Source organism: Centrocercus urophasianus, unplaced genomic scaffold, assembly GCF_019232065.1.
Source record: "Centrocercus urophasianus isolate 14NV4802_14NV808 unplaced genomic scaffold, USGS_Curo_1.0 seq_30, whole genome shotgun sequence".
Taxonomy (NCBI): domain Eukaryota; kingdom Metazoa; phylum Chordata; class Aves; order Galliformes; family Phasianidae; genus Centrocercus; species Centrocercus urophasianus.
Genome location: NW_024884867.1, coordinates 4,704,542 through 4,728,745, shown reverse-complemented (window position 1 = coordinate 4,728,745; position 24,204 = coordinate 4,704,542). Strand labels below are relative to the sequence as shown.

Here is a 24,204-nt window from a genome sequence, read left to right as displayed (position 1 = left end):
TAGGGGAGGGCGGGGAGAAGACCGCTGTAATCTTTGCGCTATGGCTCTTTACAGCCCTGCACGGGCCGGAGGGTGGTGTAGGGACTGAGCCGGATGCATACGGCCTCAAACATAGAAATACGGACGGAGACGCACAGAGACGAGCACGCGGACTGCTACAGTGCATAGACACGTGCAGAGGAGGGCCGCAAAACTGAGGCAAGGGATGGAAGACCTCCCCTCCGACGACAGGCTGAGAGAGTCAGCGTCCAAAGGGGCTGAAAGAAAGAAGGGACAGACCGTGCAGCAGGTTCTGTGTAATAGGACAAGGGGAAATGGTCTCTAAAGAGAACGGGGGAGATTTGGATAGGTCAGGCATTGCACAGCGTGCACAGAGAGCTGGTGCTGCCCCATCCCTGCACACAGCCACGCTCAGGGCACGGGGCTGTGAGCACTGCTGGAGCTGTGGGTGTCCCTGTGCACTGCAGGCACTGGGAACAAACGGCCTTTGAGTGTCCCTTCCAGCTCCAACCGTTCTGTCAGTCTATGTTACATAGCACACATAGAGACAAATACACAGCTACTGACAGACCACAGAACTGAGGGGGAGAGCTCGTCATCTCTATTTGAAAATGGTGAATGCAAATGCAGGTGGCTTTCCTTTTCTTCTTTTTCTATCTCCATGTGGGTAGAAAAGCTATTTATTTCTCTAGGTCATACATAATGAAGCCATAGTCTAGACTTCTGCAGAGGTTTCTTTGCTGACTTGCGAAACATTTTAGCAGTGGCAGCACTTCTTTGCTAAAAAGTAAATAACAGAAAGCAAACACCAACAGCAAAAAAGAACCAAGCAAACAAACAAAGCAATCGGGGAAAAGTTAGACTTGTTTTGTCTAACACAAATCATAGAGTGACAGAATGCTGAGGTTGGAGGGGAGCTCAGAGATCCCCCAGCCCTGCCGTGTGCTGGCTGCCCCCAGCTCAGGCTGCCCATCCATGGTCTTGGGCTCCTCCAGGGATGGGGCACCACAGCTCTGGGCAGCACTGCCAGGCCCTCTGAGTGTGGAATTGCTTCCTCACATCCAACCTCAATCTCCCTTCTTTTAGCTTGAAGCCTTTGTCATTACATTCTTGTCCTTACGGCTTCTTCATACTTTTGCTGCGTAACGACCCCTTCAAACATCTACAAAGGAGAGGGAGACCCATTTTACTACTCTGAACGTGTCAGCCACAAAACACAGTTTCATTGCTTTGTTATGGTGGTACATCAATACACAATATATGCCTCATTCTCAGTATGCAGAAAGCTCTCATTGTACATAACCGTGAGGTGAAAAACGTGCTAAAATCTCTTTTGGCTGTTGTGAGATATATTAAAAACAGGAGAAAAAAAGAAGATACTTAAACAATGGATTCATATATACCATGTCATCTAATATATTCTCAAAGGGGCACCTTTGCCAATTTATTGTGCCTCCAGCCTACAACCAAAAGGTTTGGGAAGCCAGTTGTGCATCATGAAACCCTTGTTGCCAGTGAAAGAATTACTAACTTTTGCAGCTCTTTGGTTCTACTTTTCTAAGATCTTTCATTCATAAACTGCTGGGAAATCATGGCTGTGTCAACAGGCGAGGACAAAATGTACAGATTTTACATTCTGCTGGGACAGCACACACTGAAAGGGGCCTCTCAGACTGTGTATTAAGAAGTATAAAATGATTCATTACTTATTAGCTACTGTTGTTATTGCCATTGCTGTTATTTGTGAACAGCGGCCACAAACCACAAGCAGAAAATTGCACAATGCAAATGGGTGATCTTGAATACAGTAAATTGAAATATAAATGATTCTCTATTACAGAAAGAAAAAAATAACCTATTAGAAAAAAAAAAAAAGAGCTCTGAAAAAAAAAGACCAAGGAATGACCAGGAGCAACAAACTGCCTGAAAGCAAACTGTGCCACTGGCATATAGGCACGTATAGCAACTGTGTGAGTTGCTATATGAGTGGTTGGTGAAGGAAGTGGAGCATGGAGTGAGCAAAGGTGGTTTTGTCAAGAGTGCTGGAAGAACAAACGTTGGGAGATACATTAAATTGATGGTGTGAATTTCATTATTAACATGGCGTTAATTGTTTGTAAGCATTCTGTGTGCAGGTGAAACTAAGGAACAGGATGGCAGGTAAGATGTCTTTCACATCACTGTCACCACAGCTGAAATGCACCACCCACCCCTCACTGTGCTCACATCCACTGCTGGGTTTCCATAGATGTTCACCAAGAGACGATGAATGTCAGTGGGGGCCATTTCTTCCCCATGGAGAAATTCAGTTCCACACCTTTGCTTCTTATGCATTTTCCTGTCAGATGTCATTTGTCAGATTGCCCCTGTGCTGCCATCTGTCACACAGCAACAGAACGGAATAGGAAGTTGGTGGGAAGTTTGTAGCAGAACGGCCTGAAGCAGGGATTGAGCACCTGGTGGGAAAGCAGGGCCAACCCAGGGGAGCTCAGGTGCATGTGATGTACCTGAGTAATCTGGGTCTTGGCTCCACCCCTTCCCAGACCTCATTTAAGGGTTGGCAGTGGAGGTGAGGGGAGCTTGCTGGAGGTCCTTGTGCACTTGAGGCCTTCTGAAGGTAAGCAGCTTTTTTTCCTTTGTTTTTATGGCTGTTGCACTTGAGTAACTTTTTACATACTGCAACCTAGGATTTTGTTGTTCTGCTGTCATTGCTGCACTTTCCATCACATTACAAAGGTTTGTCTTGTACTGCCAATGTCATGCAAGAGGAGGTGGTACTTTCAGAGCAGCCCTCATATCTGAACAGGCTGCAAATGGCCCCAGGAAGACGTGTGTTTGTCTGATAAAGGTCAGTGTTATAGGTTAGGATTATTTTCATTTTATTACTTTGTAAGTAAAAGATGAGAGGAAAAGTGCAGAGAAACCACAGACTCTTCTGGATTCTGTCAAAACTTTGGTTCTGTTGTCTGAAATGTGCCTGATAGAAGAAACCAGTGCACATAACTTTGCAACCGATGCTTTCAGAAGCAATATCCCTTCCTTACGATACACAGTAGGATGAGTTGGCTGTTATACAATCCCATGAAGTTTGGTAGCATTTCCCAGAGATGGAACAGCCATTATAATGGGGGCAGAAATTAAATGATAGCATACTGCATGAAGCCATTGTTTCTATCTTTGTTGCTGTGGGCTGTTTATCCTTCTGCTATGCTTTCTCCATGTTTCATCGGAAACTCATCTGGGAGTTTTGCTCTTTCTAGTTGAGATGTCACTGGATCCTGGGAAGCAAGCTTCTGCTTGGCTCTGCGTCTTGTGAGGGGAAAGACAAAAAGTTTAAAAAAGAAAGACTGTTAGAATGGTTACCATCATGTTACTGCATATCTTTTTTGTAGTACTGTGATACTTTTCCCCTAAATCTCTGCTCACACCATAATGTGATTGACTTAAAACCCAGCTTACTTTTCTAGGCAGGAAACATGGCTGGTGGAAACATGAAAATATAACCCCAACTTGGTGTTGTGTTTGTTTGCTGAAGGAGAAAGGAATTTAAAAACATAGCATTTGGTCATCAGGATTAGGACAGAAGGCTGTAAGAGTAGTGCTTTATATCAATCAGTTATGTATACAGAACCTGGAACATGCAAGATTTGGTCAGTATAGGAGGTGTCCTTTGTGTATTTGTGTGTGTGTGTATATACACATGAGCAAAAAACATCAGTTGCTAACGGTGTCTCCTGTGTGTTGAGTATCCATTACTTTTGTACAGAGAGGGGAGAAAAGAGGCTTGAGTATGACTGTGCTCCATGAGCCATAGGAAATGATGTTTATGTAACTCAAAGGTGAGGGGCAAAACTTAGTAGTCCCAGTGGCATGCTGCTAGATGCAGTTAATGATTGAGCAGAGGATCAATGGACTGCACTGTCAGTGACAGACATCGGTGTCACTGTGTTCTGCTTCAAAAGATTCTGAAGACATGAATCTGTTGGAAGGTTATAGGGCTAAAAATGGTTTTGTCTTGTTAAACTGGCCAGCAGAGTGAATCATGTGCAGGCTTTTAAAGCAAATGATTAAAATCTGAAGGAATTTACTAGATTTCTTTTACAATGTAGTAGTTTATATAGTGAATGCATCTCTGGTAGGGATGTTCCAAGAATGGGCAGTGAAGTATTGTCTTGAATTCTCTTCACCCCTATGTCTTAAGAAACATAAGCATTCTCAAGGCAACCCTAGAAATGAGAATATGTTCAAGGTTATGTGGCGAATTACAATACCATGCAATGCATTCCTTCAGGGATAGATTCAGTTTACCTGTTGGCATCACCCATCTTGAAGCAGACAGCTCTCACAGACAGCCTTAACACTCAACAATTACATCATTTTGATGAAAAATCCCATTCTCTCTCTCTCTCTCTCTCCATTGACCAACCAATCATGCTTGCTTGCCCTGGTAATCAACTACCATTTTTGCATCATAGTTTTCTAGCAGGACTAAAGAACCATCAAGACATGATATTTTAAGTCATCAGATTATAGAATCATGAAAGTTGGAGAAGACCTCTAAGATCACCCAGTCCAACCATCCACCTACTGCCAATATTGCCCAATAGCCATGTATCTAAATATTACAGCCACCCTTTCCTTAAACACCCTGTGGACAGTGACCCCCACCACTCCCTGGGCAGCCACTGCCTGACTGCATTTCTAAGAAGATGTTCTTCCTAATATCCAACCTGGATAAAAAAGATATAGCAGGAGAAGATCATGTTTGATTTCATTGCCATTGATGGAAATGGTTTAGGAGGTCACAATACTTGCTTTCTCTTTATCAGGTTCTTTCTTGTTTTTAGCTTGCTTGAATTCTTACCTGTCCTTTCTATATAGGAGAAGTAGACGTGTCACAACAGCGAGACTCATAACTCCAAGCATACAGGCAAGGATAATTAGTTGTTTGAAGTCTGAAACAAAAACAGCCAACAGTGAAACAGGAAGATGTTATTTGTCTTCATATCAATTTGTTTGAACGTGATCATTACTGGATTTTAAATTGTGTATATATAGAATAAATGTTTTGCTCTTCACTGTGGCTGGGGAACAAGCTGATTGTGGGTGAGCACATAACCTCCCAGTAAGGGCAGGTGGCTGTGAAAGCTGCTCTAACACAGAGGATGACTGGTGGCTGAAATGTAACTGACTGCATCAATCTGCAATATTTCTGTGCCACCACCAATCCCAACAAATGATGGGTCTTCCATCTGTTTCCCAATCAGGTAGCTTTACAGTTTCTCTTCATTCAGAAATTCCTCTACAAAGCTCCAGAACTTCTGTCAGGCTCACAAACACCTCGGGCAGGTACCCCTTCTCTGTCAAGTGATGAGAGCCCACCATTGGCCTGGATAGCTTGTCCTGGTGGTGATTTGTATCTAAAGTGAAATCTTTGTTTTCAATTTTAAATGCCAGGCTATTTTTCATGATTTTTAGGATGTTTTGAAGCAGGTCTCTTGGAAATAACAGCCAGATAGCAATTCCGTCCTCATCTGAGATAAAAGTACACAGAATTAATGGGGTTTCTGTCAACATTTCACAAAAGGATTGTATTTGCACACAGCCTGGGAAAGGAAAGCTAAAGATGAAAAAATTGAAAACAAAAGAGACAAAAATGGATTGCACTTAACACCATCAAATTGTTGGCTATCACAAACAGGATAAATGTGTGTATTGTGAAGATGTTCCAGATTTCAGTTAGGTTTACTCATGATTTTTACTATTCTCCTTTCTTCTTTTGCTGGATGGTTTCTTTTTTCTCCCTCCATGAGAAATTCTATGAAGAGAGGTTGCTGAGGTACTGGCAAGCCTTGCAGTGGGATTGTAATTAGAAGCATAGCAGAAGTAATTATTAGCAGAGGATATCCATGGAAACCTTAATTCAAGGAAGCAAAACTCAAAAGTAAAAACATGCAGGCATGAAAGCATAATTTGTTTTTGAAATACAGAAATGGATTTTGCAAAGTAACTGTCCTGTACTACTTTTGTTTCTGTCTCTCTTCTTATCCAATTTTCAGAGTCCTCACGCCTTCATTGTAACTTTTCTAGTTCTTTTGGGGGGAAGGGAGGAAAAAAGCATGTTAGTAAGTAAAACCCCTGATGATTTGTAGTATGGACTTTGAACCCAATGTGCCAGAATGTGCAGCACTGCAACAAGCGCAGCGCTGAGAAGAAGCACCTCTGGAAACTGGCAATAACAGAGGGCAGCGTCCTGTGCTCTTGATCAGCATGGAAGAGGTCATTATTCAAAAAAGAGTGTTTTAATAGTTTGTGCTGGAAGTAAAAATCTGACCACAAATCACACAGTTAGGACAGTGGTCACCCATTCAGGCTCCCAGAAGTTTGGAAGCACTGACCATTAATTTTGGCAGTGTTTTCCTGGCATGAAGCTGGCCCTCTGTCACAGAGCTTAATGAAATGGGTGCTGGAAAAAGAGCAGCATGTTACTGCGTAAAGAGGAAAACAGTACAGAAAACTAGCATGAGTAATAACAGTTTGTAACACAGTGAAAATGCTTTCTGTAACTGTGCTGAATCCAGAATTGGCACAAGAAAAGTCAGTGCTGGATTTCAACTGTACTAAACTGGAGATTGAAACATATTTAGTGAAAAGCAGGTGGATGTCCATGCCATAAAAATGCTGGGAGTTAAAATGTAAGCACGATGACTTTTGGACTGTTTTGCCTGTCTTCTTGAGAGAGATGTGGACCTTCTTGGCCTGTTAACCAGTTTCATATTTTCTGATATGAAAGAGGAAGGAGCAAGACTAGATACAAATGCCATTATTGGGGCACAGTGGTTAGGACAGCCTAGTGAAGGCCTTTACATGCAATTTGAATTTCATATTGTCTTGACTATGATATCCTGCTAGAATGGGCAGCACGGTCATTGCTCCAGCTTCCTGGGACTGACAAAACGATCATTTGGGCTCATTCTACAAATGAACACCAAATATCACATGGTAAGGGATGTCATTTTATAATCAGGTGAAAGAAATATACTGAAAAACATTTGTTCTACTGTTCATAGAATGGTTTGAGTAGGAAGGGACTCCCAGAGGTTGTCTGTTCCCAGTGCCTGCAGTGCACAGGGACACCCACAGTTCCAGCAGTGCTCACAGCGCCGTGCCCTGAGCGTGGCTGTGTGCAGGGATGGGGCAGCACCAGCTCTCTGGGCACCCTGTGCAGTGCCTCACTGCCCTCAGTGTCAAAGCTTCTTCCTTATATCCAACCTGAACTTCCCCACTTCTTGTTTGAAACTGTTTTCTCTTGTCCTGTGCCTAGCCATAAGCCTATGGCATGACTCCTTTGTTCTGAACGCAGATAACTTCTGTTTATCTCCTTCCTCCTGATCTTTTAGGGCAGGCTTTTTGCCCCCTAATTCTATAAATGCAAGTGTCCAGTTTGCTTACTGAGACTGTCTGGCTCCCATCCAGTCAGTATGCAGCTGACAGCAGCAATGGAAAAACCATCTTAGCTTTCAACTTGGCTACATGTTCTGCCACTGTTTTGGCCCTACTTTGTGAAGATCTCAGTCTTTGACAAATGATCTGTCATTACTGTGAATGATGAAATGTATTGACAAGAATCCACTGCTGGTGTGTTGTGCACTTTCCAAGTTCTTGGAAGTGCTCAAAATGGAGAAAGTGGCAGGATTTGAGTACTTTCAGGAACAATTAGCACAGAAAGTGCTTAGGAGTGCTGTGTGGCCCTGCATCACCCTGGCGCTTTGAAACATTGCCATCTTGAGGATGCTTGGAGAATTCACGGCAGGAAAATAAATCCAAGTTGATACGGTTTGAAGAAGGTAGGCAGTTATCTGTGAATTGTAGACACAGCCTAGCAGCTGTTCAGTCTGAAAATTCCAGGTTAATCGATAAGGTTATAATAGTGACACAGTAGGGGTGATTTTTGCTGCTTATCATAAGTATTTTTCTACTGCTGTAGAGTAATAGCTCCTGAGATATTACAGTCCTTTGAAAGCTTCTGCTTTCTTCAGTTCCAACAAGCACTGAAGAGGAAGCTTGGCAAGAGACAAAAGTGCAGTGTCTGCCCACCGTTATCAGAGGCTATTGGAAGGGACATCTAGAGGTTATCCTGTTTAACACTTGAGTAGGATCCCCTAGAACCAGCACTTTATCCAGATAGTTTTTGGATATCTCCAACGATGGGGACTCAACAGTGCCTTCTGGGCAACCTGTGCCAGCACTCGGTCACCATCACAGCAAAGAGCTTCCTGATGCTCAGAAGGAACATCCCAGTTTGTTCCCATTGCCTCTTGTCCTGGCACTGCCTGGTTCCACCCTCTTTACACCTTCCATTCACCTGTTTGTAGATATTGATGGGGATCCCCCCGGGGCCTTCTCTCATCCAAACTGAGGAGTTCCAGCTCTTTCTGCCTTTCCTTGTAGAAGAGAGACTTCCATCCCTCCATCATATCTGTGGCCCTTTGCAGGACTCTGCAGTACATCTCTTGTGCAGGGGAACCCAGACCTGCAGCTGTGGCTTCTGCATTGCTGAGCAGAGGGAAATGATCAGCTCTCTCACACCATCTGGCAATACTTTGTCTAATGCAGCCCAGGATACCATTAGCATGCTTAGTCTGAGTTTGAAAATTATTTTAGATTGTCTTCTTGAGGAAAAAGATCCTTTTGTTCAAACACAGAGAAAGAGCCCCAGGCCTTGGGAAGAGGCAGGTACTCAGAACAAAGATAGAAAGAAACCAATACCCCCCTCTTATTCAGATTTAAAAACCAATATTTCTAGATGTGCAGGGACCTCCTATCCAATGTCTTCCCAAAAAAGAGTTGCTTTTGTCAAGGGCCATCATCATATACTGAGATTGTCCCATAATGATCCTGGTGGTGATTTCTGGTGACTATTTGTAACACTTAAAAGGAAACAGACCTGATCTTAAGATGCAATCGGGTGAGTCCCCAGACCAGTCTCCAGTTGACTGACAGATTCTTTCTTTTGATCCAGTGAGTTCGTAGCCCTGGTTGCAGGTGAAATGGATGGCTGAGCCCACTAGGTAGTTAGTTCCATCCTTCCTTCCATTGGCTGGGGGACCCAGCCAGCCACAAGAAATCACTAGCAAAAGAGAAATATCTGGTTATTTTGAACTGGTGAGTCTCAGTCACAGTGATTCAAATGGCATTTGTGTGACAACTCACAGACAACAATTTCTTGGCTAACTGAAATGCTTTCAGATTTTTTTTTAATGGCAAGGTAAAGTAATAGAAAATGTAGACAAGAATTCTACTACACAGTGCTGCAGTAGTAAAAATAGTTAAATATATATATATATATATATATAGCTGTATTTTATATTGGTCTAACTATCGTACCAGTTCAGAGTTTTTTCTGATAAAAAGATGACTCCTCCTGGTAAGTATTTATAAATGCATGAACCTTCTGTTGAGTAAAGCCTCTTCAGGTGACCTTAACTATTTAGATGCTTGCAGAAAGGGAAAACTTACTTAATGCTGTCTCACCTGGCTCTAGACTTTCTACCAGCTGCTTGTGATTCTGATGAGACAGTCTTGTGAAATTTCCCACTTGAAGGCTCCTTGTTGTCAGGACATCGAATCTGCAGAATGGGTCTGAGTCACAGAGTGAGACCATCTCTTCCACCAAGGGATCAGTGGGGTCTTCATACGGATGGAACACTGGCAGAAAGGAGGCATTGTGCTTTTCCCCGTAAAAATAATCGTTCAGTAAGATCTCTGTGTCATAAGTAAAGAGAGAAGTTCCATTTTCAACAGCCCCTTGGGAGACAAAGTGAAAGAGATTCATTTGTAACATTGCCTATAGATCTACACAGCCTTCTGCCAAGTACTTGTCTAGATAAACGTAGCCAGAGCTAGAAGAGATCTATGTTGTCCCTCTTATACATCCTCCTTCCAGTTCAAGATTGTTTTCCTTTTTGCATGCACTAAGTTTAATGTTTGATCAGTTAGTTAAAAATACAAATAAATGTGCAGCTATGATTTCACAGATGCTGGTAAAATTTGATAAGAACAGGCAGGATTTGTCATGATTCTGTCTTTATCCACTTTGGCTGGACATGTTACCCATTTAACCAAGTGGAGAAGCATCTGTCTCTCACTCTGAATAGGCTGCTTAGCACAGACAATTTTCTGGTCTGTAGATCACAAACAGCTTTGAATTTACAAAGAAAATGTAATAACAGACAACCAGGGGAATCACTCACAATTAGCTCCAAACTCGAACAACTGCTGGGGACTCGCATGAACCGACATGGTGGTTTTATTCTTGAAGGTAAACTCATCCTCTATGTTACCATTCATCACCCCAAAGAGACCCTGTGTGTGATTCGTAAACTTCTCTGGGAGCAGAACTGTCAGGGTCAGAAATCCTCCACTTCCCCTAATCTCCACTCCAGACCCAGAAGAGAACATCACTGTAACTTTCTGATCGTCCGTGGAATGAAGAAAGAGACCTAAAATGGTGAGAGAAGGAGGACAAAATAGCTAATGGCACAAAGCAAACAGATGAGGAGTAAGGACTGATTCCCTTCTTCAGTAAGGAGGAGTAATCTTCTTCATCCTCCATGGGATGAGAAGGGAAGTCATTGCTGTACAGAATGCTGAAAAATCACATGGATGAAGCAGGTATTGAAGTCAAACATCTCAGTACTATTTCCAGTATTTTCCTCTCCATATTTCTCTATGCATCCCCGAAAGTTCAGGGTAGCACTAAGTGTTGGTAAAGGCTGTCACTTGTGTTACTTGCTCTTTCTGAGCAGAGGGGATGCTTGTCTTCTACAAATCCAATGACTCTGCTTCTTCCTGGGTGGTGTTGGTATTACTGCTGTGCTAACTGCCAGCAATACTGAAAGGCATGGAAGTAATGGGATGTGATGCTCTGACCTGGACTACATCTCTCCATGGGGGCTCAGCCACAGTGTGTGCCTCTGTTTAGAAGGAGACTAGTGGCCCATAACTCTGGTGCTTATATTCCTGTCCACAAAGTAGCTGTAGTCAATCTTGAAGGTGAGAGGATTTGGTTCTCTGTACAAAGACATGGCCACCAAGGCAGATTGGATGGAAAGCACTTTTTTTTTTTTTAAGCTGTAGGGGGTTCAATTAGAAATACAATAGCTTTCAAGGCTGGTATCTGTCACTAACCTTCCAAGTCCATCCAGCTTTGCTCAGAGAAGTTGAGCACCTTCTGATTCAACAAGACTTCCAAATTCAAATCTGCTGAGTAGCGTACTTCGATCACATCAGAGTTGTTCTCCTGCATGGCCACTGCAGACAGGCCTGTCACCTGAGCCTGAGTTCCTTCAGAAAAACACACAAAAAAAACCCCCATACCTTGCATCAAATAAACTCAATTAGGAAGGTGCTCGTGATACAGGTAAAAAAAAAAACATCAACAACAAACAAAAGAGGAAGCAAAAACGGCATCCAGATATATAAAGTGTTTGTATACAGTAAAGTAGCAGAATGCCAGAACACATACGAGTACTTTGAGAGAAGAAATTATGTTTCTGCTGATAATAACATCAGTGTGAGGTGTTCATCAGCCTGTGAATGGGAGAACAGCCCAGAGAGACTCAGCCATAGGTTGGGAACCAGGCAGGGAGAGGGGAAAAAGACCAGAGAAGATAAGGTAAATACTGTGAACAGTGAATCAAGCAACCTCAGAAGCTATTGTTTATCATCGCTGCTTTCTCTCTTACCAACTTACCATTGGGGAAGCGTGCCTGCTGGGTCCTCCCTTGCACCTTTAAGGATGTGAGATCAGATTCTACCAACGTGTATTCCCCTTGTCCTTTGAAAGTGAAGTTCAGACCATCAAATGTGAGGAAGTGAGGATCCCCAAAGGCAGATGCTTTTTTTGGAAAGAAAAAGAGAAATAAGAACAAGAAAAGTTCACAGACCATTAGAAAGCCGTGGGCCCTAACTACTAAATCTCAGCTATTTAGATTCTGGGAGTTAATATGCTACTTAAGCCAGAAGTTTTGTAGGGCAGTTAAAGAACACATTTTGCCACTGACAGATCAATTGAAACCACCTGCCATGGAAATCTTCAGCAGGATGCTGTGCGCTCAGCATTGTCAACTGGCATTAATGCATACACACACAAATGTTTTAAATGTCAAACGTATGAAAAGTCTGTGTACTCTGTAATGGAATTCTGCAGCTCTTACCAGCTCGGGGTGGGCGATACGTCCTGCAGTCACTAGAGGGCCGGTTTTCCATATAGAAGTGACAATTATCAGACCACAGACAACAGTAATAGTAGCTGATAACATCATAAAGCCAATGGGAAAAGCCAGGTATTCGGGGAGGCTTCAGGAAAGGTGGTGATCCCCAGTCGTGGCCTCTGTCAGGTGTGCTGCCTCCTGTGGAGTCTTGTGTGAGGATTTGGGTCCCCGTGTAGTCATAGCAGCACTGCTGTCCTGCTCCATACTGGGGGCTGGTTGAGAAATGTAGGAAGAGGAAAGTCATTATTCAGCTCTGGGAAGTCTGTTTGTGTTTAGTGGTTGCCTTCATACGGACATGAATAGATGTTTTGGTTACCAAGCTCTGTGACGTCCACAAAAGATGAGTGTCAGTAAATATTTTTGTTTCTGCTCTTATGAAGTAGATCAGATCAGGGATTGGGTAGGAGGGGACTTTACCCAAGGCTGTAGGGAAGCTCTGCAGGCCTTATGGCCACACATGCATAGCACTACTAACATTATTCTGACAGAACAAGTGCAACCAACCATTGCAAAAAAGGCTTAGTTAAATCTAATCAAACTACTTTTAGATATTACTCCTTGTTTATGCATCATGAAGTCCAGGACAGTGCAATTAATTGTCCAGTAAGACTAAAGCATTGCTTTCACCTCAGCAATGAGGAGTAATAAGGGAGCAGGAGAGAAACAGCCACTGCCTTAAACCTGACTGCTGAGCCTCCGGAGGCCTTTCTGACTTCTGTGATGCTATGATCTCTGAGGCGAAACAAGTCATTAAAACAACATGGCTTCAAAAATTGCTCTTTACCTGGCTTGAATGGCCCTTACACAGTGCATAGCGCCGGGGTGGTAAGTACACACACTTCCCTTTTCCATGTCACAGCCATAATCTGTCTGAAAAAGATCAGTGCTCATGCTTAAGGGAATTTCCATTTTGTCCTTCCTGTTTTCATGTTCTCTCCCAGCCATTTGCCTCTAAGGTCCATGTATAAGCTAAACAAAGTGGTTGTGGCTGTGGGTTTGGTATCATAGAATGACAGGAAGAAACAGCAAATGTAGGACTGACGTGATGGTATCAGCATGTTAGTCTAACCTCAGCTTTTTGCATTCTGGTAGAGCAGAATTTGAAGAACAGACAGAGCTAAATGAGGAAATCAGCTGTAAGTTTAACAGTCACAGAATGTGGCATCCTGACCATGTTTATTCTTGGGCAATAGGTTTCACACTGCCATCATTTATATTGTACGTAGGTGAGGAAGTCACTCCATCTGGTCTTCAGGTCAGTGCTGTCTGAAAGTGTAAATGACATGGCAACTGATTTCTTGGCTTTTGACAGTTCTTTGTTACCAGTCAAGTGGGAGGAAGAATGCAGGAGATAAGAAATAATGTTTTATGGCTGTGGATTTGCACTCCAAAACATAAGCTAGAAAGGTTTGCAGTGAGTTATAGTGTACTAGGCAGAGAAGAAACAGTGACCTGCTACTCCACCTGGACTGTCACAAATCCATGGGGCTGGATGGGATCCACCTGAGGGTGCTGAGGGAGCTGATGGAGGTGATTGCTAAGCTGCTTTCTACCATCTGTCAGCAGCTCTGGTCAACTGGGGAGATCCTAGGCAACCAGAGACTTGCCAATGTGACGCCCATCTGCAAGAAGGGTTGGAAGGAAGAACTATTTGGCCTGTTAGCCTGACCTTGGTATCAGGAAAGGTTATGGAGCAGAGAACAAGGCTGCAGGGCACAGTATAACAGTCCCTCAACTTCTACTTGAACTGTACAAGGCCACAGTGACAGATTAATAACTTACGTGGAACCTGCCAGTATCAGCTCTTGCCTGTGCCAAGGTGCAAGGGCAATCTATTATTTCTTCCATGAAGTTTGGAAGTTGCTCTTCCTTCCTGACCCACTCTATACATTTTGCAGTTGCCCATGCAGCTGGCTCATTTCTGAAGTCTTCTCCAAGGTGCCAAGCCAATGCATGTTCTGGGCTCCAGATGGATGGAATGTTGCTGAAGAAAAAAACAACAAAAAACAACCAGATCTAATAGCTGAAAAGCAAAGTTTTGGCATCAATAATTATGAAGTATTTTACACCTTGCAAGTTGTTTTTTGCTTATGAAGGCACTTGGAATCATAGAATCATAGAATGGTTTGGGTTGGAAAATCACTATTTTTCTAATTCAAGGGTGAGGTAACGGCATGCAGTAAGGATGCTGTAACCAGGAATACAATTTTCTGTCCATGCATTTTTACAACATAAATCCTTTAGGCCAGAATGGAGAAAGTCTGGATTCTCTAACAAAATCTAATTCTGTGTTGTAGTATTATCACATCCAGTAGCAACAGATGTTCTAGTTCAGGATTATATTAGGTTTGGTTGGGATGGAGTTTTTTTCACAGTAGTCTGAATGGAGCTGTGTTTTAAACTTGTGCCTTGTGACTGAATAGTGCTGGTAGCACACTCGAGTTTTGGCTGTGGTTTGCACTGGAAGAGTGCTTGCACTATGTCAAGGTATTCTCTTTTTCTCACTCTGCCCCCCAGGGAACAGGAAAGAGATTGGTAAGAGGCTGAGAGGGGGAGAGAGACTGGGACCCCAGTGGAGCAAAGAGTGTTATAGAATGTCATGTCCAGCAATAAAACTGTGGTGAAGTTAAGTAAATAAAACTGCAACAAGCCAACACTGAGCCTCAGAGAAACGACTCTGTAGAAAGAAGATAAAGAAAACATGTCTAAAATGAGCAATGAGTGCTGGTATCCCTTATCAGACATCCTAAATACTGTGTTGGTGATTAAGTTTTATGTTGTGATGACTACTGTAGGTAACTGAATGATCACATGCTTATCTTTAGATGAAGTTCTATGCTTGAAAGGTAGATGTTATAGTTTTTGAATAGGTTTGCTAGATTTTTTTGTATGAGAAACAGAGCCCAAGTCCTGGTTTTAAGTGTCAAAGGAGAAGACTTTGTAGAAGTAATAATAGGGTACCTATGATAAATGAACCTCGTCATGTACTTGCCTTTGCCCATCAGAATAGGTGCTGGGGGTAATTCTCAAAATTCCAAAGTCCCAAGTATTGTAATTTGCTTCAGCAGGCACAGGAATGAAAGAAAATGTCCCTGTATTGGGAGCTTCTCTTGCCAAAGTATAAAGATATTTCCATTCAGCCATCCAGTTTTCTGAGTAACTCTCGCCTGTCGTGTAGAGGTAGAAAATCCATTTAGATGCTGTGAAAGAAGAGTTAACTAACAACACGACTGAAATTAAGATGCTTCCACCCATGTGGAACTGAAGAGCAAAGCTGCCATTACAAGCATGACTTCTCTGCACTTGCAGATCTCTTCCTGCAGCTTCAGTGAAAGTGAATGCATGATACACAGAGCTCTGTGCAATCGCTACACCGGTGTACAGGCAGGAGAAGAGTGACTTTACCTGTTTCCTGGTACCCCCAGACTTCTATGTTGATATGGGATGCTGCAAGTGCTTGGTGTGTCCAGGTCAGAGTTAAGTTTCCATCCGTGCCAGGAGTGCCATAGTATTGCCATTTTGTCTCATTGACCAATGTGCATTCTTCTCCAGTCGAAACCTTGCTGTGATGTACTGCATTACAGAACACAAGAAAAACCTAAAATGTCAAATTTAATGACAAAATAATAATTAATGACATTTTTGTCTTGCATAGCTATGAAAAGTTGCAATTACAGTATGTAAGATTCAGCAGTATTTCCTCCGTGTGTTTTCTAACAGGATGCATGATAGAAAAAGAGTAAATTGGAGATGAGAGAATACAACCCTTGGTAATGCATGTGGTCCTGGGGATACAACATCAAGGTGGAGATCTTTTCCAATATAAATACCTACCAAAAAGGAAACTCTTCTGGTCAACCTCAATTTTGAGCAAGAATTTTTTTGTGACTTAATGCTGCTGCTGCTGAATAATAGCAGAACTCATTCACAGCAAAACTTCATCTGTTCAAATAGGAATTACCATGAAGGGATCAAGAATGACTTTTTTGAGGCCAAATAGCCCATTAAGAAAGTGAGAAAGGCTTATATCATCTTGTTTTTGTGAAGCAAGAATACAGAAAGAAGGGTGATATGACAGATTGAAGTAAGTAACCTGACAACCAAGTTCCAGAGTATGGAAATGTCAGCCCGCCATCTGTAGAAACGTCAAAGGGGATGAAACCAGTTTCAAACAGCAATGGGGAGAGGCAGTGGGCTTTTCCATCCGTATCAACATAGCCACTGGTTATGACTTGCTGCTTGAATCTGTTGATATTGAAAACATTTCTCAGAGCCATTGTTGAGAGCAGAAAAACCGTGAATGTCTCAGTTGTTTCACTACGCAAGCTATTTTCATGTGCAGGTCATTCCAAGTCCCATGGCTGTTTTGCTTGTATCAGTGAAAATAAAGCATGTGCACTTTGTACTTATCACTGCAGTGGGGATTCTGCTGTGCACTGCACAAATACACAGCAAGTTGCAAGCCTTAGATTTACAATTTAATTATGGGAGGGACAAGATAAATTAGTAACAAACTCAGAGCTCATTGCTTGTAAATTAACCATCTGCTTCCAAATAGGGCTCTTGCCTGGCATCCTTACTATAAGCCTAACCAGGACTCTTCAGGATTGATGTATGGGGACTGCAGAGCTATTCCAAGTAGTGCTGTAGGCTTGGGGTCTGCCAAGAAGTAGCTTCTTTGCTCATCTAAACTGAAATTTGTGTTGGCTATGATAAAGCAACAGTTCACTTAATTCAAAGTACACAGTCGTTGAAAGACTAAAATCTTCTCAAACGCTGCTATGCAGATTGGAGGGGCACTAAAATCTGACTCAGAACCTTCTGTAGAAAAAAAACATAAGGAGATCAGGGCTATTAAAATGTGGTGTACCATATGTGTAGCATGTGTGATATGTACTTCAGTATGTCACAGGCTGACACTGAGGATCAAGGATTTGTCTTGCAGGAAAATAGATAAGGTGTCTACTCACTTCTCTTTCTTGTCGTTTCAGTTTAAAAAATCAATATTGCTTTCTCTTAAAATAGAATGTTAAAAAATATTCAAATCATAGTATCATAAACCGGCTGAGATTGGAGGGGCCTTACAGCCCCCCCATTCCCACCCCTGCTGTGTGCCCATCCATGGCCTTGGGCTCCTCCAGAGATGGGGACCACAGCTCTGGGCAGCTCTGCCAGGGCCTCGCTGCCCTCTGAGTGAGGAATTGCTTCCTCACATCCAACCTCAACCTCCCCTCTATTCGTTTAAAGCCGTTCCTTCTTGTTCTAGCAACAAAAAGTTCAGAAAGGAAGTAGTGATATTGTAAGGGAACAGCTTAACAGAGGAATATTTGTATCACGCAGTAACTCAGCCTACAGGAAGCCATCCTGCCTAGAAATGCAGACCACGCGTATCTTTGAGGATAAGGATTAGCAGAACCTTTTCAAGTTTCAGGATTTTGGTAAGTTTTCACTCCTGTATTGACAAGTTTTGATTTGAGGCAACTACCTACTGTGAGAAAGTGAGATTAGGAAGGGTATCTCCCTTTGGCAGAGGAACATAGAGTCATGGCTCACCTGCACATTAACACAGAAGTATTAAATGCTGTATTTTCTATCAAAAAATCTTTGCCTCCCATCAGAGATCCTGAGTATGGAGAAATCCGAAGACAAAATTCATTGTAATCAGGACAGCAAGTCCCCAGGGACTGGCAAATCTCCTGGCATGAACAGGTCCCAAGCAGCTTCCCACACTGGCTTGAGCAAGAGTCTTGAGCTCCTTGTTAAAGAACAAATCAAGGAAGAAAAACAAACAACACGTTGTCAGGAATGTCATTGAGTTCTTCTCTGAAGCAGCAATACAACATCTAAAGCACTGCCATAAATAAATGAGGTAGGCTGTTTATGTCAGATGAAGGCAACAATCACCTGTGCATTAACATCACTCCGTTTTGTTTAGAAAAATTCACTTATATATAATTTCAACAAATCTATGGGTATTTTTATATCTAATAAAAAGGTAAAGCTCATGAGCAGCCTGCCCCTAGGTAGTGTCACTAGTAATAGTTACTTCTAGGAGTATCATAGAATCATCACAGAGCCATAGAATGGTTGGAGTTGGAAGGGACCCCCAAAGGCCATCTGTTCCCAGTGCCTGCAGTGCACAGGGACACCCACAGCTCCAGCAGTGCTCACAGCCCTGTCCCCTGAGTGTGGCTGTGTGCAGGGATGGGGCAGCACCAGCTCTCTGGCACCTTGTGCAGTGCCTCACTGCCCTCCGTGTGATCAACTTCTTCCTTATCATTGATAACAGGAATCAATGGTAACAGGTTAGTGCTCTTGGGTGAATGACAAGCTGACACTAGTGACAAAGTGTGATCCAACGTGAGATTATGGAAGGTTGAGATTTCTTCCTGCTGTGCATTTTATTTGAATTTAATGTTAACAACATAGCTGTTAATATAGCTAGGTAGGTGGAGAGATCGCCAGGCTTTGGCTGAGAGCTAACTGAGTAGACCATGAGTTATTATTGGACATGACATGAAAAACTGCTGAATACAACAAAGTAGTAAAAAGTTGACAGAGGAGTGACTGGATTTCATAGTGAAGAGGGATTTGAGTGAGATGGACAAGCTGCACTGATAATTTGGAACACAGGGGAATGTAATCTTTTGATTCTGAATCTTGTGAGACTAACGTTGTTAACTATGCCAATAATACCATGTAGAGTTGAGATGACCTCACTAAACATCAGAATTCTAAATTTGGCCGTGAATGTAGCAAAACTGGGACCTATGATAAGCATATAATTAGGGGAGGGTTACTAACGCAGTTGCAGACTGTGTAAGACTGTGTGGCTTGCTGAGCTAACATTGTGAGTACAGTATCTGTATTTGCCTCTTTGGAGCAGGGGTTTATCCTCAGTGCTGGTTGGATCCACAGCAGTAACCACATATGTGGGACTGAGGCAGGAGGAATTTCCTGCATGTGGAAGTACAGAAGAGCTGGCAGTAGCAAATTGGGGAGGAGAAATCAACTGCGTTCCAAAATTCTGCAGATTGACATCCTTCCCAAAGGTCATCGACAACGTATGAATGAGACTATGAGAGGAAGAAAGAATTACGGTCATAGCTTCAGGTATGATGTTTTCTGTCAAAAGGAGAAGAAAATGTCACAGAGTTTTCTTTTGTGTACTGGGGGGGTGAAGGTGACAGAGGGCTGTTTGTTTTCTGTAGGGCGGAGAGAGCAAGAGAATGAAAAGGTAGTAAAACACCACTATTTCTGTCTCTTTTTGCTGGCCTCCATCCTTTATCCTGAGATAACGTGTGGATGTGGCTCCTGAATTCTCTCCTAGAACACCTGATCGTGTTAGAAGTAAAGCAGAAAAACATCTGAAAAGCACTCACCTGTATTCTGAAGGGCAGCGAGGGAGAAGAAAACGAATAAAGAAACATCTGCACCAACAGATTTCATGCTTTGTTCAGGTGATTCAGGACAGCTGATTGTAACAGCCTTTGTGCCAGAAGAAGAGGAGCCTTTTATAGATACACGTGTCCAGAAACGATAGGGATTCTCACTGTTCAAAGGTTTGTTGTAAACTATTGAAGCGAAACCAAGTCAAGGAATGCTCTTTTCAGAGGTCATTTCTCATTCAGGAAATGATGAAGGGAGCTGGGGAGGCAGTCAGTGTAATTCCTATATGTCCCTCTGTCCCTCTGTCCCTCTGTCTTTCTTTCAAAAATAGGAGGAAATAGGTGCTTATTTTCCAAGCCCTTCTGCTCCAAAGCTCAGGAGCGTGCAGTCTGTGGCACAGGGCATTATGTTTTAATTTTACTGGAGGCGCTGGAAATGGTTATCAGTAAGAAAAATCATCAAGAATAGATGCTAACAGTACAGATTTGCTCAGAAGATAGCGTGACATGGGAAAGCATGTTCGCTGCCCAGTGTGTGCCAGCATGAACGTCACGTACGAGAGAGAGGAAGAAGATGCTGCAAGAAGCAATTCGTGCTGCTTGAAGGCTGGGGAGCAGTTCTTTCACAGACTTTGTAAGGATGTTCATTGGGAATAAAGGAGGCTGCTGCATGTACAACACCAGAAGGGCAAGGTCAGGGTGGAGGTAGCCGAGCAGTGCCGTTGTTCCTATTGAAACATGCAGTTTTGTTGGCACAAGAATTGCAGCTGTGATGTAGAAGTGCTTTTCGCAGTCACAACCCTCCAGGCCTTCATGAGGAAGATGGGAGCTGGGACAACATGTGTTTAGGATCGAAATTTAAGATGAATCTTGATATATCTACTGAAAAATTGCACATTTTGGACCTCTGATTCACATTCCTCTTTCTGCTACAGTGGAGCAGGACAAAGCCTACAGGCTGGAGCATTCACAGGGATGCAAGTGCAATTAGCACTTCTTTGGCTGATGACAGTGTGAATCTAAGACAGCAGCGATCCTAATTCATGCCTGGGTCTTCACTGTGAGTACGCTGCGCCGTGCCGAGCAGCAGCAGCCTTCAGCCGAAGGAAGCGCAGGAAGCGGACCCGCAGCCCCGCACCGCCTGAACCACGCCTTACAGAGCTCCTCCTGTCAGGCGCCCCACGGCTCTCGCGCCGCCCCCTGCTGATGGGAGGCGGTACTGCAAGCACCGGAGCGGCGCTACCTCCGCGTATCCGTACGCGTGCGTAGCAACGCCTGGAGGACTTGTACCATAGAGCTTGGCGGACTGTCGGTGCAGAGCGGTAACAGAAGAGAGATGCTTCTTCCGCATCTGGGAGCGCATGTGTATTGCTGCCTGGAAGATCGCTATAGATACAGGCAGAGCGGAAGACTGGAAGTAGTGATTTTCGTTCAGTCTGGCAGCCCTGCCTGTAAGCCCTCTTGGTCAGCGACGAGTAAGGAGGGGCATGGTAGGTGCTCCCCATCAGAAACGCTGCCCTGAGCAGCGCTGGAGGATCATAAAATCATAGAATGGTTGGAGTTGGAAGGGACCCCCGAAGGCCCTCTGTTCCCAGTGCCTGCAGTGCACAGGGACACCCACAGCTCCAGCAGTGCTCACAGCCCCGTGCCCTGAGCGAGGCTGTGTGCAGGGATGGGACAGCACCGGCTCTCTGGGCACCCTGTGCAGTACCTCACCACTCTCATTGCAAACAAATTCCTTATACCCAACCTAAATCTCCTCTTTTAGTTTGAAACCATCTCTCCTTGTCTTGTCACGTAGATCCTGCTAACAAATCTGTCATTTCCTTCTTACAGCCCCTTTAGATACTGAAGGGCCACTCTCAGCTCTCCCTGGAGCCTTCTGCTCTCCAGGCTGCACAGCTTCGCAGCCCTTCTCTCAGCCTTTCCTGATAGAGAAGGTGTTCCATCCCTTAAGCTAGTTTTGCGACCCTCCTCTGGACACACTCTGACAAGGTGCTATGGACCTGTCCTTCCTCCCAAGGGGGCAAGAAGGGATGTGGTACAGTAATGCCCTACTTGGAGTTGCACCTTACCAGCAGCATCAGCTAGAAGGGCTACTCCAGCTCCTTGCACTTTGCTCCCTCTCCATTGGTCACCCAGCTCAGCTCAGCAAGGTGGTTGGGATGGGGATGTGTGTACAGCCAGGCGCCGGGGCACTGGAGCAGAACGAAAGGCGCTTGATCCCCACATCCAGGCAAGGGGCGGTGCGGTGCAGCCCGGCCTCTCGGGGGACAGCCGGGCACTGCGGCAGCATGCAGGGGCTGCTGCTGTGTGGGGGGTGGCTGCTGGCTGCTGGCTACGTGCTGGGTGGCTGCCGGCACCGCTGTTGCCCAGGCAGGAACAACGCCTGCTGGGCCAGCAGTGCACGCCACACTCGCTGCTATTGCGACTCGTACTGTGAGAGGACAGGTGACTGCTGCCAGGACTACCAGGCTGCGTGCCGCCGTGCCGGTGAGCAGTGGGGCAGGGTGAGGGTGGTGGGTGTTGTGTCGGTGAGGTTTAGCTGTTCCCGTCAGTGGTCCCTGTGAGAGGTGATGGGCTGTGTTACAGCTGGGGCTGTAGGTGCGTGTGTCTCAAACGCCGTCCCGGTTTTCTGCTTTTTACTCTGTTCAGTGAGGGATCCCGCAGCGTGTTCTGCAGCTGGACATGACAGCAGCAGCAGTGCTGTCACTGCGAGCCCCAGAGCTGATTTTTGGGATGTGGGTACCAAGGGCTGAGCCACACGCCTATCACTGCTGCTCAGGGTCAGGGGCTGTGCTGGACATCAGCACTGTCAGCGCTCCGTAATCTCCACAGAGATTAGTGAGGTCCCAGCTCAGCTCGATGCAGAGCCTGACAATAAAAGCACACTATGCTGTGGGGCTGAACCACGGGGGTCCCCCTTCTCCCTGCTGTGCGCAGATTCTCCCTGCTCCCATTCCTTCTTCTTCTACGCTATTGAATCTCTTTTTCTCTCTTCTCAGCAGTGGGCTGTGCAGTGGGGCCTTGGGGGCCCTGGAGCAGCTGCAGCTCCCCATGTGGGGTGGGCAGCAAAGACCGCAGCCGCCAGGTCACTGTGCCCCCCCGGCACGGCGGGGAGCCCTGTCCCGACCTCAAGCAGCGCCGTGGGTGCCTGGGGGATGACCCGGCCTGTGGGGCTGCCAAAGGTAATGCAGGACCCCCTCCTAGCCCTGCACTGTAGTGACTGTCACCACCTCACCATTGCTGCTCTGTGCCAGGGGTGGCCAAACTGCTCCCCGATTCCTTCAGCCCAGACATCAGGGATCCCTGGCGCAGAACTGGGATGCAGCAGTCAGAGGAGTCACCCAGGTAGGTATGGGGCTATGACCCCTTTGCACACCCTATCCCCAACCCCCTGCAGAACCCCTGTAAGCTCCTATAAAGCAAACACTTTACTTCCAACCATTATTTTTCCCCAAACCAGCTCCCACCTCCCCATCTCCTGCAGCTTTTTCCGCCTGACGCAGGTGGCACCTGCCTGTCGTGGGCAGCCCTGGAGCCGCCGGCTACAGCGGGACAGGCGGGTGTGCGTTGAGTGCTGGGGGGACACAGCCCATGGGCATCCCCAGTGTGATGGATACGGGGTGCAAGGAGCCAGGTAGGCAAATGTGGGGAGGAATGTCCTTTGGGAAATGCCATGTGCCCTAAGGGCACTTCCGAGAGGCATTCCATCTTCCTCCCCATTAAAAATGATAATTTAGCATCTATATTTTTTTACAGCAGGACAACATTTGCTGGGTTTTCCTTACAGGACGTTTTGGGTGGCCACCTTCATAGCAGGGTGCCAGGGCTCGTGGGTACGGGAGGCTCTGCAGGAGGGCTGCGCCTGTCCACCCCCAGCATTCATCTTTGTATAGGTGAGCAGAGCCCAATTCCTTTAAGGGCATCTCGGCTGCTTGGTGTGGTGTGAGGAGCACAATTAAAGGTGGCACCGAAAGCAAGGGCATGGCTGTGGCGATGCTGTTCGGGGCAGAGTGCCCTCAGGTTGGGTATTAAGAAAAATTCTGCTCTGAAAGAGCAGCAAAGCATTGGACCAGGCTGGGAAGTGGTGGTGTCACCATCCATGGAGGTGTGACACTTGGGGATGTGATTTATTGGGCATGGTAGCAACGGATCAATAGTTGGATTCAATGATAACAGAGGTCTTCTCGAATCTTAACAATTTTATCATCAGATGGCACCAACATTGCTGTCCCCAGTGCCTGCTTGTCCCCCCCTGCCACCCTCAGGTGGCTTCAGCTGAGGCCCCCACCTCAGCCATACAGCACCATACCCCCATCCCCCATGGCTCACTTTATATCAGCCCCATGCACCACAGCACCCAGCAGTCCCTGTGTGGGCACCCGGCAAGTCCCAAAATGTTCAATATCCCCAGGAGCAGCAGCACAGGGCTCCTGGCATCACCCCGCAGCCCCTCACGTGCCCAACTCCCTGCGCAGCTTCAGGATTTCCAGGAGGAGCTTCTCCTTTTCCAGCACGATCTTCTCCTTCTGCAGTTG

General features: G+C 45.1%; 2 protein-coding genes across 2 annotated transcripts; one reads left to right on the top strand and one right to left on the bottom strand.

Annotated features, from left to right (window-relative positions):
- Window positions 1-1,038: 1,038 nt before the first annotated feature.
- SUSD2 (sushi domain containing 2) lies at window positions 1,039-19,752 on the bottom strand. The gene is made up of 15 exons (XM_042829225.1): window positions 19,658-19,752; window positions 17,829-18,030; window positions 16,369-16,520; window positions 15,681-15,848; window positions 15,268-15,442; window positions 14,058-14,259; window positions 13,060-13,145; window positions 12,219-12,487; window positions 11,756-11,899; window positions 11,191-11,346; window positions 10,254-10,502; window positions 9,535-9,807; window positions 8,948-9,130; window positions 4,865-4,955; window positions 1,039-3,309 (listed from the first exon to the last, which is right to left on the bottom strand). Exons 1-15 carry the CDS (start codon window positions 19,722-19,724, stop codon window positions 3,195-3,197), a joined length of 2,532 nt encoding a protein of 843 aa, XP_042685159.1. The 5' UTR covers window positions 19,725-19,752; the 3' UTR covers window positions 1,039-3,194.
- A 2,205-nt stretch (window positions 19,753-21,957) lies between these two features.
- On the top strand, window positions 21,958-23,629 carry LOC122165797 (somatomedin-B and thrombospondin type-1 domain-containing protein-like). The gene is made up of 5 exons (XM_042829125.1): window positions 21,958-22,156; window positions 22,669-22,851; window positions 22,924-23,014; window positions 23,130-23,303; window positions 23,457-23,629. The coding sequence occupies exons 1-5, from the start codon at window positions 21,958-21,960 to the stop codon at window positions 23,560-23,562; spliced, it is 753 nt and encodes a 250-aa protein (XP_042685059.1). The 3' UTR covers window positions 23,563-23,629.
- Window positions 23,630-24,204: the final 575 nt, after the last annotated feature.